General features: G+C 41.1%; 1 protein-coding gene across 2 annotated transcripts; it reads right to left on the bottom strand.

Annotated features, from left to right (window-relative positions):
• Nucleotides 1–362: 362 nt before the first annotated feature.
• On the bottom strand, nucleotides 363–16250 carry tmem229b (transmembrane protein 229B). Of its 2 annotated transcripts, XM_015016630.1 has the most exons (3): nucleotides 16101–16250; nucleotides 15869–16019; nucleotides 363–1735 (listed from the first exon to the last, which is right to left on the bottom strand). In XM_015016630.1, the coding sequence occupies exon 3, from the start codon at nucleotides 1678–1680 to the stop codon at nucleotides 1087–1089; it is 594 nt and encodes a 197-aa protein (XP_014872116.1). In that variant the 5' UTR covers nucleotides 1681–1735; nucleotides 15869–16019; nucleotides 16101–16250; the 3' UTR covers nucleotides 363–1086. The 2 variants fall into 2 exon arrangements, with proteins under 2 accessions (XP_014872116.1, XP_014872105.1); XM_015016619.1 differs by having other exon boundaries at nucleotides 15869–16250.
• Between the last annotated feature and the right edge of the window lie 594 nt (nucleotides 16251–16844).

Raw genomic sequence — 16844 nt, 5'->3', positions numbered from 1 at the left:
GAGGAAAACGGTTATGTGTCTTCTTATAAAGTGCATGTTAATATCTAGTTTTATTTGTATCTAATATGAACTTTAGCACCTTATGAGAATAAACAACAGCCTTCACCTGACAACTTACCTCCATATTTAAGACCCAGGTGACTGGTAGGTTTTCTTTAAAAATGGATGTTTTGTAAAGAGTTTTTCATGTATAATCAATGACTTGGCTGTTGGAGTGTGATATGAATGTGTGTGTGTGTGTGTGTGTGTGTGTGTGTGTGTGCGCGCGTGCACCGTTTTGACAGAGGGAAGTAGAGTCCGGCTCTTTTGTATGCGTCAAGAAAAAAAGTTTGGGAACACCCACAGCAGCACTTCTATTGCTGTTTAATCAGAGGCTGATTCAATTACTAAAAAAAAAAAAAAAAGAAAATAAATTGCACATGCGAGCCTAATATAAATTACTTATTACAACGTAACCGAGACAAAATTCCTCATATCTTCATAGTTTTTTCTAGGCTGATGAAAACAGCTTTGCATTTTAACTCAAAAGATCATCCTAAATGTTACACATTCCTTTGAATGTAAAGAAAGGCTGGCATTTGGGTCTCTGGATGATACTTTGTGGCTGTGCTGCTTTCATTTAACATTCCTATGAGGCAAGAGAACTGTTCTTACATAGATTGGTGCATACTTAAATAACACAAATACTGTATTTGTTTTGGGTTTTTTTCCAAGAAATCTTTTTACAGAACAATAAGACTAATCTCTGCAAAAGTGCTTTTTTATAATCCTATATTCTGAGCTCCAAGAAGGAGTTTTAAAGTTTAATCCAGATCATTGAAGATCCTAGCATTAGGGTTAGCCCCATGTAAATGTAATGTGAAATGCAGTAATAACAGTAGCATTATGAGTCCCTGTTTAGCTAACGACTGTAAGTATTTGGGATATGAAGCCTCAGTTAGACATTTGTTTTCTGGCTTCCTCAGCACTAACTAACCTATTCTTGATGGCTGTCTCTCAATCCCATGCACTACAGGGTGAGGATTGCATATGGAAAAGTGCCAGTGGCGGGTCAAGGAGGTTTGACAGAGTCCCCTGAAAATTGACTCAATCAACTTTAAGGTAGCCGTTTGAATTAAAGCCACTCCCCCTCCTTTGTTCTCGTTGCCTGCTGCCTTCCAAAGTTTCTCCAGCGCCTCCCCCTCCAGCATCATGCCGATGGTTTGACCAGCCGTCCTCGGGCCCTTCATGAAAGCGTAGCCGCAGGGTTTTGCGGATAACAAAGCGCTCCACGATGAAGGAGGCGCAGAACCACGGCACGGCGTACTCGGCCGTGATCAAGCCCATGAAGTTGTAGCGGAACTCGGCGTAGTCCCAGGGACAGGCGTTGAACTGCCGCAGCAGCAGCCCCGTCCCAAACTCCCACAGGTACGTCCACAGGGTGTAGATGATGCAGCGCAGCAGCACGGGGCAGCGGCCGCGCAACGTCAAGTACATCCGCTCCACAATGAGGATGCAGGTGCCGTAGATGAAGAAGGCCCACACGCTGGTCACACCGGGGAACTTCCAGTTGCAGTTGACCACAAACTCCCAGGCGGCGGTGAACATCACTTCGCAGAAGTAGCCGTGGATGGCGTAGAGGTACCAGCGGGAGAGGGCCGTCAGAGGAACAGGGTCCCCTGAGGTTTCTAAGGTTACCATGGTTCCTCTTGTGGGTTTCACACAGATTTCCTATTTGTATGTACAGGATTCAGGTCTGAAAAGAGAACAAAGAAAGACTTCAGAAATGATCATTTGGAAAACCTGCTACACCTTATTCTACTCCAGGTATCAAAGGAAAGGAAATTTGTACGTGGTTGATTTTTTTTCATTGCCGTAACAATGTTTCATGGTACTGAATCTCACACTGGTGAACAGTCTGTTTATTGTCCCTTAAATTGGGCCTCATTTGTAAAGAAAATGCTTTTGTGGGTTGTGCAGCAGAGTTGAGTATGTGGGTTGCTCTCGAAAAACACTTGCCAAAAACCAAACAGAGCGATAGTATGGGGCGGCATTTCATCACTGTCAACGTCGGAAGCAATCTTCACAAAAAGAGGAGTCAAGATGAGATCCTACAACCAGTGGCGATCCCTTATTTGCTCTCTTTGGGACCAAAATCTAACCTCCATAATGTTAATGCCCGACAGAGAGAGCTTTTACAGACACCAACTATTTCCTCCCTGCAGTCCTGACCGCAACCTCATTGAACAGTGGTGTCAAAGTGACCAATGCAACTACATGCGACAAGTGCTGGTTGAAGACTAGTATGCCATCTCACACCAATATGATCTGGTGATCAGAATGAGGAGAAGGTGGCAGGATGTTGTGGCTGTATATGACACACTGCTGAGGCCACTGTTTATTCAATTAATATTATTTTGGTCATAATTGCTTCATCAAGCTTCAATCCCATAGGCCAACTGATGACACTCAACAAGAATAAGTAGCAGATTAAACTACTTGGTATTAGCAGAGATGATCTGAAAGGTTTTCCTTTGCCACAGCCCACATACTCAACTCTGGTACTCAACCCACAAATGCATTTTCCTTACAAATGTGGCACCATTTAAAGGGAAACTTAAAAAAAGCTTTAGAATGGCATGAGATTTACTGAAAGAGGTATTGCTACAAAAGAAAAAAAAAATCGATAAAACACAAGTTGCCAAGTTGTTTTCTCAGTCTCAGAGATGGATTATTAATACAAGACATCTAGCAAATAATGTGTGAACAGCAATGTGCCAATACAGAAATAGCAGTGGGGAGTCCATAATACAAAGTTTTCCATCACATACAGAGACGAGGAGAGCAATAGAAGATGTAACAAAATCTCCAAAGCGAACCACAGTCAGAGTGGCGTCTCAGGTCACCGAGTTTCCATAGCAACCACAACATGCTGTTGCGATATAACCAAATGGTTCGGGGTGATGCCAGAAAAAAAATAAGACAAAGAAAAAGCCTTAACAGATGGAAACACAAAAGGAAATTCTACTAGGAGTTGAATTGGAAGGGTGTGATGAGGATTCAGCAACAAAATATGTAAGACGCAGGATGAGTGAAGGAAAAGCATCTCATGTTCAATGCAAAGGATAGTGGGAGATTGGTAATGCAGAGGTGTATGGCTTCATGACCGCTTTGAAATAAAATGTAAAAACATCTACATTTCATCTGAATACAAGTGTAAATTATGAGTCTTATTGTGTATTTCTGCAGCTTAATAATCAAAACACAGACCAAATTCAAACCAACACAGACATGGCCGCCACAAAACAAATCAACATTCTCCCATGACTATCACAGAATCAGGATCTGCCTCCTATAGAAAACCTGTCTGGGTGAGATGTGGAAAATAAAACATTACATTAAATGTGTCAGACGCTGCATTCTGGTTTGTTCGCTTTGCTCCCTGCAAGATTGTTGTGTTACGCCTCTTGTTTAGTTTGTATCAAAGTTGTTGGTCCGGATAGTCTAGCTTGTTGTCTTTGGATTTCACCCAAAGCTTCTCCATCTGAATGCCATTTATTTAGTAATAAAACCTTTCAGTTTCAATGATAAGGCCCCAGAGGGAATCCAGAATTAAGTCTTCGACTCTGTTTCGTGACTAAAATGTACAATTCACCAGGCAGCAATTTCTGAGAATACTTGTGACAGGCACTGCAACCGCTTGTAGAGATTTTACCCCAAAAATTACAATAATTATTCCTCATTATAAAACACTGACATGCAGTACATCCCATCTTAAGCAATGATTACAGCCTAACTGTCCAAACAGAGTCTGCTGCCTGCAGAATTAAACGGGATTTGCTGCCATCTCCAGCAACAGCCATCTGGCCAAATCAAAAGTGAAATCTTCAGGATTAGAAATTTAATTGCGTGGGGTGCTAAGCCACTTTTAAATTAAGCCAAGGCAGTGAAACACTGCAGGCATCAGGAGATTTAATTAAAGACTGGAGGCTGATGAAGCACTTAAAGTGTACCGACCTTCCCTCAGCTGATGCTATTTACACAGTGAGGGGGTTTCTTATGTAACGTATAGCTTTGTCATCTGACTGCCTACATCAACACTCTGCGTCTCCAACTCGTGCTGCTTGACAAACATTTCGTGCTGACATATCAGGTATCAGAAATCCCACGAAGGGACGGGCCCGTTCGCGGCTCTGCTCCACACACACCGCGTCTTAAGTTAGAGGAACACAGAATGCAAACAGCACAATGACGAATTCAAAGGCCATTTACTCAACAAGGCCACACAGTTTATATCCTTTACCGTACAATGTCTCCAGAGGAAGCTGTCATAGCAACAGCGATTATACAATAGATCACAAACGCTGGGTGAAATAGCGTCTTAGTACGAGGTTACAAGTACAAACGCATGTTTGAAGAACAAAAGGTCTTTTTTTGTCTCTTTTTGTCTTCAAAGCCTGGCTGTGACCCAGAGAGAGTCCACAGGGATTAGCACATTTACTCCAAACAAGGAACAAGGGTTTCATGTGATTAACTGGGCCACAGCTCCATAAACCTCCTTATTCCATCTTTTCTCTGGCTTCCTGGGAAAGAAACACACCTCGTCTATGAAAGTCAGATTGGGTCAACTTTTCAAGTGCTGAGAAGAAAGGTTCAGCCTGTAACTAAAAGAGAAGCACGCCGAATTGAGTCCTCCTTCGCTTCTATAAGTCAGTAAAAAGTAAAAACAAGTCAGATTGTTAAATTGTGTCAAAGCCACAAGGAATTCATGCCAATATGATTCTGTTTCTCTGTGTCATTTGATTTTTTTATGTCTTAGTCACCGAACTACTTCTGCAGACTGTCTGGTATTTCAGTCATTCAAATATTCGGCATATTCAGAATCTGTCAGCTATCACCAACATTATTTACTCCTCTTGCAATTTTCAAATATCTCACTTTTTTATTAAAACAAATTCCAGCCTATTGTCACAGGGACTGTGCCCCATCGTCTTATGGAAGAGTCAAAAAGGCACACAAGCTTACCAGGTCACTCTTTGTTTTTAGGCTTTTGAACATCTTCATGCTATCAAAGCAGAAGCAGCTGTTTGAGTTAGTATTAAAAGGCAAATTCACGCTCTTCATACTTTTTCAGAACACCACAGTTAAGGAATTAAAACTACTGTTAAAAATATTATTGTTTACACTGTATATCAATGTAAGTATATTAGCTAATGTTAAAATAGCAAGTGCTGCTAGCCTGCTAACATTTGCTAACCTGCTGGAATTAACATTAACTACTACACATTAGCTAATGTTAGCATATCACCCAAAAACAAGTAGCAGGTAAATATAACTATCATTAATAGCATCTTACAGGTTAATGTTAGGATGTTAGCTCTTTGTATTCTTTACTGTTAGCTAACATACTACCATATTTGCTAGTGTTTTCAATATATGTATCTTAAGTTAAAACCATGACAAATAGCCAGGCAGAATAGCTATTATGCTAATTTTACTATGCTAGCATTTTAGCTAATGGTGGCACAGAAGATGCTATTAGCAAAGCAACTGATACTTGCTAAAGTCAAGTAGGAAAGATCAAAAAAGAAATAAGCACTGAATTTAAAACTTGAAAAGTTTTTTCTTAAAAAAAAGAAAGCCTTTCCACTCATTTTAACTGTAGCCTACATCACAATTTCAAACTTTTCACTTCATGCCTAAGCTCTCCCACTTAAGTTGCAAATTCCCTACTGTTTAACATCGTCAGCTGATTTACGCTCTCAGATTTTATTTTATGGTCTCTCATGCCAGGCTGCTGATTCTTTAATCTAACACCACTTTCAACAGTTCAGCTCAGTTTGCTATGACTTCAGTTTCTTTAGCGGTTTTCAGTTTCAGTTTCTGCTTCTGCTATGCAGTACGGCTCTGTTGAAAGGGATTGTTCTCAATTTCTGCCTCTTTGTTCTCCATGACATTCATTTGTGCTTCAGTTAAACTTTTTCAGCAGAAGTTAAAATAAAAAATCAGATTACCAATTTAGCTTACAGTATCCAGGCAGCATTTATGATGGAAAAGCTTTTTTTTCTATCTAGTTCAGGTTTTCACCATAAAACTGTCAAATCTGCCATTATAAGTAGACAATAGTTTAAATACACCAGCATATTCCAATTTCCAAAAAATCCCCAAACCACATTGATATAACACTTTCTATGCAGATCAAAGCAGTGTGTTAGCCACATTGTTCTCTTGTCATCACTGACGACCACTTTCTCACAGAAACCACGTCCGCTTTTTCTCCCAACACTTCCCCCTTTCTCTCTGCACCTAAAATGCACATTACATTCGTCACCCACACACATGCAAATCTGCTAATGAGAAGGATTATCTAAAACTGTAATGAGGCTGTCCTACGCTACACCTCCTGCCAAACACACCATACGTGCAAACGTCCAGACGAAGGCGAGGCAGCGATGTAGCACTGAGAAAAGGAAATCATTTCTGTGTTCATCCTGTGATCTTCATTTCTGAAAACAGTTAGTGGTATTTCTGATCACTGCATGGCGTTGAGAAACCAGAGAGAGTCAACACTTGACATGAACTTTTCTATATTCACAGAGATTCTTGTGGTGATGATTCTTTACTATCCGGTTAGGCTTATGATAGGTTTTCCACCTGTGTGTGCCACTGTGCGTGTTTGTGCCCAAAGGTAAGGTGAGGCAGAGTGAAATGTTTTGTCTAGCACTACTCAAACAAAAGATCATTCAAACAGCCAAACCCAGCGGTGAACTGGGACTCCTCTAGCCTCTTCTCAAATCATCGTATCATCATACGTAACCACTAATCCCTCTTGGTGGCTCATTTAATCCTGTAAGTCACACCAGTTGGTCTGGCGAGATCATGGTCAATGTGAGCTTCTTGAGCATGCAGTGGGTCGGTGTGGCCGAAGGGGCCGGGACTACAATGCAGCGCATTCACCTGAGTAATATGCATTAGATGTGTCACATTAAATTTAGCTGAGATTTGTTATAATTATTGCACACCCATTTCAACGCGTAAATATATTAGCACAGTTGCATCCAATGTAACTGAGTCTCCACTGTGAAGTGAATTAATTGGCAAAAGCTACAAACATGCAACAAATAGCAAATATTAGCAAAGCTAATCTTACAGGTTGTTCCTTCACATTAAACACAAAAGAGAACTTTTAAGGACAGCAGTCTCAAAGATTTAACTCCTTCAAGTATGTTTCATACGTGGTGCAGCAGCCATTTTGCTGTTGACCTACTATTGGTCACCCAACAGGTTCTGGCAGAGTTCTTGAGGAGACTTGTCGTGAGCAAACCCTCCAGTTCACTAATAATCTTAGTTCTGGATTCTGTGATCATGTTTTTCGAATCAGACCAGAGTTTAAGTCAGACGATTAGGTTTACCAGTCTAGTCTCTTTCAAGGACTCCTTCTGACACCAAGCCTTGGTGAAGCACGCTTGAGATCATTGTCCAGTTTAAACGGCCAATCGTTTCGTCACACTTTGAGAAAAGCAACATAGTTTGTCTTTGTCTGATAAAATATTAGTGGGCTAAAAAAGGGCACTGTACACTGCTCCATAAAAACTGAACAGGCCTGTAGGATTATGTCAAACCATAATACTGCTGGCATCAGGCTGGCTGGATGTTTGATTAACTTAATTTACTTCTGCATGTAGTGGCAGAATCATGCTAAAGATTTGGATCGGTGCTATTGTTACTGGTGGTAATAATGAAGATGGAAGAGTTCACCTAAGGGAGCAGAGAGATTCACATGTGACCCCAATTGTAAAAGGTCAAATGTAAACATGGCTAAGCGTTTAAATGAATAAATATCAGATATCTGAATGAAAGTGCCGAAGGATCTGCAAACTACATAGCGAACTCTTCCCATGAGGCGAGGGATCATGAATTGATCAAACGTCGGAAAACACAATACATGAAATCCCTTGAAACTTGCCAGTTTTTTGCACTTTGTTTTTAGCAACTGCATGAAGTTGTGTCACGAAGTTGTGCTGAGGTAGCAAAACCGAAAGATGCTTTTGATTACTCCCACTGTACAGCAGTCAGAAAGCGACTGAAATATTAATAGTAACATATAAAGGCACCTAGCTAGACTCAAATTGGGATTTCTTTGATAATTACACTGAGACAGCATAACCAGATCACCTTATTTATGCTTCTTTATTGACCCGTTGCCTCATGATCACACAACTAAATTGCCAGATAGTATTTTGTTCTGTTTTGGATGTAGCTGCTGCATCATATCCTCCCTCCCCATCACAGAGGCGCTAAGCTATCGATCAACATGGCTCCTGTCTGCTCCAACTGCAGTGGCCCCATTCTGGCATCACCCTTTATTGAAACCTGCCACAAAATATCTCAGTTTGAGGTGGGAATAGCCAGCGGAAACAAACTGAACTGAAAAAGTGTAAATCAACCGCGCAACGCAGGTCTTGTTTAAGGAACTGATTGTGTGCTTTTAAGAGAAACAACATGATTATTTGTGAAAGGAACAGATGAGACATTCAGGGAGCAAGAAAACACACGGACTGATATACGGAGTAAGCGAAAGGTGGAGAATAAAGATGTCTTTATAGTGCTGACAGCTATGAGCTCCGACAGCGAACACACCGAGGGATCCACAACGCAGCGCGCAGTCAGGTTATCTTCCGTGCCGGTGTGTTTCCGAGTGTGTGTGGCACAGATCCCAGGTCTACTCCGACTTTTGGAAGGTCACTTTGGGAGGCATCAGAGAGGAACCAGCAGCATCCGATATGCGGGTGAAAACGGCGAACCGGGGTGACCTCAGCGACAACTCATCTCCAGTGACAGAAACTGCATCAGCAAGAACTGCGCTCCCGCATTTAAAGGGATAGTTTGGGATTTTTCAAGTGGGGCTCTGTTAAAAAGCTTATAATAATTTAGTATTGTATTGCTCTGCATCTTCATTTAGCAAAATTTGCATAAATTCTGGTTGGTCAAGGAGAAGTCAAATTATCTGCCTTCCACAAACTTTCAGAAAACCCAAAAACGACACAGGACTTTTTAAATGTGCGATTTTAAAACTATTAGTACGTTTACACTGGAGATTGAGTCAGCAGACAGCGATCTGATATCGAGTCTTGTGTGTGAAACACTGATAGATCATGAAACACTCAAAGCATTTTCTGGTCAGAGTCAATGATATAAAACTAAAGTGGTGCTAAAAGCAAAACTACTGTAGAGGTTTATGTCTACTGATTTTTTTCAGGGCAATCCCTTTTTCTATTAGATGATAAGTCAAAAACACTTCACATGTTCTGTATTCAGAACGTGTTTCACACAGGATGATCTCTGGTGGCACACTGCTTCCTTTCATTTGCTGGGTTTGTCGCAGGTTAAGACATTATCTAAATAATAAAACATCTAAACAGGACCTATTTTCAAAAATACAAAATTATCTGTATGACATCATAAAGTTGCAGTCTTTCACACTTTAAATGGCATTTTAGTTGCTGAATGTTCTGACCAGAAACAAGTAATGAAAAAATAAATAAATAAAAAATAAGTGGTTATTTCAATTTTTAATTTCATTATTTCAAATTCAAACAAATTAAGTAAAGGAAACATGAACTAGATCAAAGTTTAGAATAAATACAGAAAAAGCAAAACATTTTCAGATTAAATCTTTACAAAAACGAATTTGACCTATTTTAAGAGGCGAAAACCAAGCACTTTCTCGTCTGAAATATACACACAAGACAGGCTTTAAAGTTTAAATTGTGCTTTTAAATTGCTGCGACTTTCAGCTTCCTCACATACCCACCCTGATCACATGCTCTCTGTATCCACAATGAGCAACAGGCCGAGTCGGGGAGGGAGAGTAATGAATCCAGAGACGAGTTTGAGAGGAAAAAAGATGGACAGGCGCGGGGGATGGAGGAAAGGTGGAATGGGAGAACCCCATGAGGCGGCACAAAATAAAGCGACCCTGATCGATTGCAAAGACAGGTCAATTAGCTCCGAAACAGCAAGCTGGCCTTCAACCCCCCAGGGCAGAACTACGCCTCTCCTCTCATTCAGACTCGTGCAAAAGCACCTAAAACTCCTGCAGCTACGATACGCCGCTTCTGGTGTCACGTTTAAGAGGCAGTGAGTTCAACGCGCCATCATTCGTGCTTTAACTTTACAATCTTGGATGCAAAGAAGCACGTGAAAAGAAGAGAAAGTTAATATTAATGTCGTTTGGCTATAAATGTGAGTTTTCTCTGAAAATCATAAGACACTAACCAAGAACGGCCACTGTAATTATTACTTACATGCAGATAATAGGGAAATTATCATCATTAAAAGCTATCATTTTCTTGATAGCAAAACATTTTTCCTGTTATTTTAAGGAAACTACGTATCTAGATTTATCAGAGAAATATTTTATAGCATCCAGATGATGACATCAACATTTTCTTATGTTTTATATCCAAATTTCCTTTGATAAATAAAGATTAGAACTGTGTACACACTCCAATTAAAGCAGTTTAATGTATTATTGTATTTATGATCTAAGGATGGTGAGAAGAAGTAACATTATAGGGATGGAGGGAGGATATGAGAAAATGAAAGAGGAAGTAGTGAACTAGGAAAGAGAAGTTAAGATGTGACAGTAGGAAATAAGGAAGCAGTGAAAGAAGGAAAATTTAAACAATGCAATAGGGAATAAAGTCTTGAAATACAAATATTTTCCATTGATTTATCTTCTCTCTCCTTTTTAAATGCAGGAATCCCACACCCTGCAAACAACACGCGAAACGTCCCTTTAAAAGCAGTCTTCCAGTTAAGCGTGTGGAACATGTCGTTCCCCGCGCCCCTCCCTCTGGTTTACAGTTTCAGAAAGCAGCTCAGTTTAACAACAACATTAGACCTCAGGTTATGTACGCCACACTTGTTTTTTCCGTCAGTCTGCTCCGGCGCGCCGCGGCGTGTCGGGTGAGGCCGTGCGATCATGTGAGTCCGAGCCGCCCAGCGGGAGGCGGCAGCTGACGTTCATTCCTCACACTGAAAGTATTCAGTCTGCAGAAAAGTCAACTTTATCCTAAAATCAAGTCTTCTGCAGCCTTGTTTTTTATATTTATTTTTTTAAGGATTGTCACATCTATTCTATTAATTCTAACCAGCTTCATTGTTGCTGCTAAAGAAAGAGATCCCCACAGCATTATGCTGCTACCACCATGCCTCACCTCGGGGGTGGTGCGAGGACCAAAAAAAGTTTAACTTTTGATCCGTTCTGACCGGAGCACCTCTTTCTCGTGGTTCCTTGTGGCATTCTCCACCTGAGCTCAGGATTGCTGCAGCTCCCCAAGAGCTACCCAACGTTCTCCTGGCAGTTTCTCTGACTCCTCGCCAAGGCCGCCATTTCTTTGTAAGGTTTGCAAACACGTAGCCTCTGAACTGCGTCTAATCCTTCCAAACATCACCGGCGCGACGCTTTTTCAGACAGATGCACAGCTTCATTCGTAACACAAAGCCTCGGTTTGCATGTTTGAGCTCTATAATTAGCGAGGTCTCTCAATAATGCTCTCAGATGAGGCTGGAAAGGCGCCAGGAAGCGCTGACACTAAAAGCTCCAGCGCAGCACGGCCGACACAACTTTATCAAAGGCATCCTCTCCATAACCGCAAGGTGAAAGCTTTAGCGAGTGACACAGAGCGGCGGAGGAGGAAGGATTTATGTAAACAGGGAGGCGGGTTTCAGATCCAAAAGGCTTTTATTGATTGGCAAGAAATAGAACCTGAAGTCATGCGTGGAGGCAAGGAGGCTTCTTGCGCTAAACGTGACAAGTCAAAAAATAAGCTTTCCCAAACAAGTCAGTTATATAACAGAAGGTTGAACTTTCTAACTCTTTAATTAAAGTGATCCATAAAGCCGTCCAGGCAACATGTCAGTGTCCAAGGGTGATCAGACAGGCTGAAGCTTCAACTGGAAGCAATGTCTCTGCTTTGGGCTCCAACAACCACGCAATAAAACAAAACAGATTGGTGTGTAACTCAGAAAGTATCAGCAAAATATTTGATTCATCAAGGTTTATATAGCAATTTATGTCACCTAGGGACATATGATTATAAAGATTTGGGATAAGTATGACATAAGACCAAAAAAAAAAAAAAAAAAGTTTAAAAACTGTCCACATGAGATTATTGCAGCAGCATAATCTCACACTGGAAATTTCAGAAATAAATCCCATCTGTAATTAAAGTACATTTATTCAGTGGGTGGATAGGATCTCATATAAAAAAATAATTTCTATAATTACGTTAGAAAGGAATTATTGGACACGTAATTACGTTCAATAAACTCATAAAATAAGTTCAAACGAGGCATTTGTTTCCCCACATTTTATGCTGTTCAGTATAAATATGAAGCAACACAGCGGCTACATTTCTGAGACGCTCTACAAAATGGGAAGGAGAAGCCATTAAAGTAAGGCAGGAAGCAACTTACCAAAACTTGCCCTTTTTTCCCCAGAGTGCAAAAGTAATAATTAAAAGGTTCAAAATAGCTTGAAAGACAAACGAGGAATATGGACTTATCTTATAGAGATTATTTAAGAATGACATCAGATTTCCTATAGAAAATGTTTGTCAAAAATCTGTATCTTTATGTCATGTTACATTTGCGGCTCCGAAGATAAAAACGGCTCTTTAGAGTGTAGAGGTTGCAGACCTCTGCCTCCGAACAAGAACAGCCCTGAGGGGGAGAGTCTGTTGACAGGCAACTAATAGTTGCACACTCTGCAAATCATGCTACTGCTCCAAACTAACAAAACACCTGAGACTTTAACATGGAACCAGAGTGACAGTGGAGCTGTTTAGATAAAAGCTGATTCAATGGTCCAGTCAAAGTCCAAACCTAAATCCAGTAGAGAATCTTTGGGAAGACCTGGAAGTTAATATGTTTCACGTAATCTGAAAAGTAGGTAAAAATACCCCCCCCGCCTGACAAAAAAAAACACTTGCATAAAAATGTTGTTGCTGAAGTACTGACTAAAGACAAGTCTGCGTTTATGCATTACTCTGTTGGTCTCTAAACACATTAATTTTCTAACTGTAATGTGACAAAATGCGAAAGAGTCTGAGAGGTACAAACACTTTGCAGGTCCATTACCGTCCTGAAGTTTCAGATCCTCGGAAGCTGAAGCTCTGACATTTGTGGGCCGAGCTACGCATTAAATCTTAGAGCTCCTAAGGAAGAATCTGGAGTTTTATAGACATTGTCACCATGGAAGCGGTGAAATGGAGATGGATGCGCCTAATGGACGGGGATTCAACCGGCTATCAGACGTAGAAGCTTTGTAATCAATCGTTGGTCATGCATAATTGATGTTGGTTTTATGGCAGAAGATCAGTGGAAAACAACAGAGGTACAGAAATGTCCTGTCTGAGTCAACTCAATGAACTACTGAGGCTACTGAGGCTTTTGTTCAAATCAATAAACTGGAATAACGTGTTGAGTATTTTATTTATAGAGAAAGGGACAATTAACGATTAGAAGGTGAGATGAAGGCCAAACTCTGAGTGACGTCAGAAGTATCCGTTTGCTTTCATGCCGCAAATTCCCAGAGTTTTTGAAAGAGCATATTTTCTAAACCGGACCTGTGACGTGACGCAGACATAGTTTATTCGTAGCATTCCATCAATTCCAAACACATAAGCTCAGTGTGTAAAAACAGTGCTAGTTCTGGCATGAGGTGACCTTCTTTTAAGCTTGGCGTGGTGGGAGGGAGGATAAAATAGATTTTCTTTTTTTTATGGATTTGCAAATATTGGGAGTCATTGAGAATCAGGGATACTTTGGATATATTCCCTTCCGAAAGGATTTCCATTGCAACAGTGATTCCCACACACTGTAAAGTGGCGGGATCGCTAGCAGGTGAGATAACCCTGACACGATGTGACACAGGGAAAGCCGTTGACCCAGAATCGGATGTTACTGTACTGAGCAATTCATATGATGTGTGGCGGTTAGCATGAAGTGTGCTCCAAGGGAGAGAAGTAAAAGAAAGTCACACAGCTGTAAATGTTAAATGGCCTGTACTTCTATAGCGCTTTATCTAGTCCAGAGGACTCTAAAGGGTGTCACACCACATTTACCCATTCACCCACACATTCTCAATGTAGCACAGGAAAGGCGGATTATAAATAAAGATGTAATTTCAAAACATGTAATTATATATATATATATATATATATATATATATATATATATATATATATATATATATGATGATCTTAAAATAGCTTATTTATCACCAGTGATGTCATTCTCCACTCACATTCACTAATATTATTACGCATATCACGTTTTAAGAGCAGAGCAATTTTTTTTTTTTTCGTTCATCACTGTAGCATTTTTGCTAACTTGGAAAACGCACGCAGCTTTGCCTAAATGAAATTTTCCGCATATATTCTACTGCGCTACTGTACTTGGCTGCTTTGTGAACTTTCAATTTGAATAATGTTCAACGTCTGCTGTGAAGTTTTGGTTATTTACTGTTTGTTTTCATAAAGCCGAAACAGCCAAAATGTACAATGATTCAGGTCGGATATGTTTTAGAATTTCAACTAGAGATGTACAAATGCAGGCCAGGGTTTATGTAAAGGGTGGAAATAGTCCTTTACTGTAACGCCAAATTGAAGTCTGTAGACAGCCAAATAATAATAATAATAATATTTTTTTTACAGTACTTACAATAATGCCGCCCTCAATGCCCTCCTGGGCCTGCGCCACATTGCCAATTTCATTAACCACCACTATGTCAATATTATATACCTTTTGCTCCCCGTAAGGTGACTTACAGTAAGACCTATGAGTTGGGAAACTTCAACACCTGAATACAGAGTGGTAACAGACCCACTGCATCACTACGGGAATATTAATCTTGCGTCCACACACACAGCTCACTGTTACTCCCTTTCAGCAGTGTTATAATACGGGGTCATTTTGGGATTCCTAGCTGTGGAGGCTGTTGCGTGGGTTATAAATAGGCTATGGACTACAGAAGCGACAGCGGGGATTAACTCACCCCAAATGATAATGAACTGCAGGGTTTATGTGGCATAAATCGATTAGGGCTTTTTTTTTTTTTTTAAGCTTCTGCAAAAAAAAAAGCTCCCACAGATGGAGCTACGTGGAGTCCAGGCGTCCATCCGCTCTGCAAATGAACGGCTTTTCTTCACGCTGGACGCCCGCCGATCCTGACCTGTCCCGGGAAACTGGAAGGTGCAGGGCCCGTTGGAGGGGCAGGGGGCCGTGGAGGAGGAGGGGGTGAGGGGTGCACTCCGCTGCAGCATCAAGCACACTGATGATGAGCAGTGCGGCACCCTCTCCGCACACTACAATTAAACATACATGTAGCTGTGCAGCTCATGCACCGATTTCATATCTGGGACATACTTTGCAACACTTTGGTATCGCAATAAAAAAAAAAAAAGGTGACTTGCGATCCACAGAGCGGTTAACAAATAAACTTACGATAATCCGGATTTTAACAGGTGCAGCGGCGCGACTGCGCAGAAAACACGCGCAATATTGTTGTTGAATATGAAAGGAGAGAGAGAGGGGGAAACCGCTTTAAACATTCAATTGAATAAACGGTTAAAATAAAAACAATAGCGCAGCACTATTAAGTTGGGAGTAATCTGGTGACATTTCATTGCGAAAGGGAAATAAAAACCCAAAAGATTCCCCCAACAGGAACACATGTTGTTGCCCTGAATGTCACTCCGCTTGAGTACAAGCATTTTTACTGCCTTTCCCCCCCCCCCCCCTCTCTCTCTCTCTTTCTCTTTCTCTCTCTTTCTACGATCAGCACAGCGAAATATATTTCATTTTTATTTTATTTTTTTACCTTCAGAAGGATCTCTGCGGTGTCTCCCCAGGCGCACACCCCGGCGGATCCGACACATCCCTCGGTGAGGTCGGTCGGGAAGAGTCGGTGTCGGTCCGCGCCTCTGCTAGTCTGTCGCCCGGCTTCTCCTGCGCGGTGTCTCCGCTCTGTCCTGTGGAAATCCACACATTTTTTTACTTCACTGCAGCAGCAGCGGCGGCGGCGCCAGCGGCACATGCTCAGATGGACTCACGCAGCTCCTGCATCTTTGCGCTTAACCGTTTCTTGTCCGCAGCTCTGCGCCCGCTTGACAGCCAGGCTGCATGTTGGTGCACGAAGGGCGCGGAGAGCAGTTAGCATATTTCCCCGTAGCGCCACTTTGTTTTTGTTTTGTTTTGTTTGTTGCAGCACTGATTACAAGTGCTTTTTAATAGCTTTTTTTTAAAAAGTTTATGAATTTTTGTAGTTGTTTTAATATTTAAATATTTTTTTGCTTTCTGCTTATAGTTCCCTTAAGTTTTTAATAATAGATGCTAATTTAAAAAGAAAAAAGAAAAGTTTTTTAAATGTAGAAATGCTATGGTCTACACGTCATCACGAAGGTTAACAGCTTCCATAACAAAAGGTGACAAGTAAATTTGTTCAGAAGCTGGTTCTTAAAAGGACACTATTAATGGAAAATTGAGTGGTAGGAAAAGGTGTGAAGAAAAAAACAACAACCCACAAGCAATGGAAGACTGCAACTTTCAATATATTGTCAAGCAACGCACAATAAAGAGATTGGAAGAGATTCACGAGGCTGGACCGCAGCTGGAATCAGAACGACATTAGAAGTGTCCCGGATAGGTACTGAAGCATCCACGTTCCTTAGCGTTTTTAGCCAATCCTGAAGAACAGTCTCAGCTTGACCACTGTCGCTCGGCGGTCTAAAGTCGTTTTTAAATGGTGAAGGTAACTCCCGGAGACTGCAGGTAGAGCGGAGAAGCACACAGTCCAA

The sequence above is a fragment of the Poecilia latipinna genome, unplaced genomic scaffold (genome assembly GCF_001443285.1).
Source record: "Poecilia latipinna isolate Pla-1442-1.1 unplaced genomic scaffold, P_latipinna-1.0 Scaffold73, whole genome shotgun sequence".
NCBI lineage: Eukaryota > Metazoa > Chordata > Actinopteri > Cyprinodontiformes > Poeciliidae > Poecilia > Poecilia latipinna.
The sequence above is the reverse complement of the archived record's forward strand: the minus strand, read 5'-3'. Positions and strand labels throughout refer to the sequence as shown.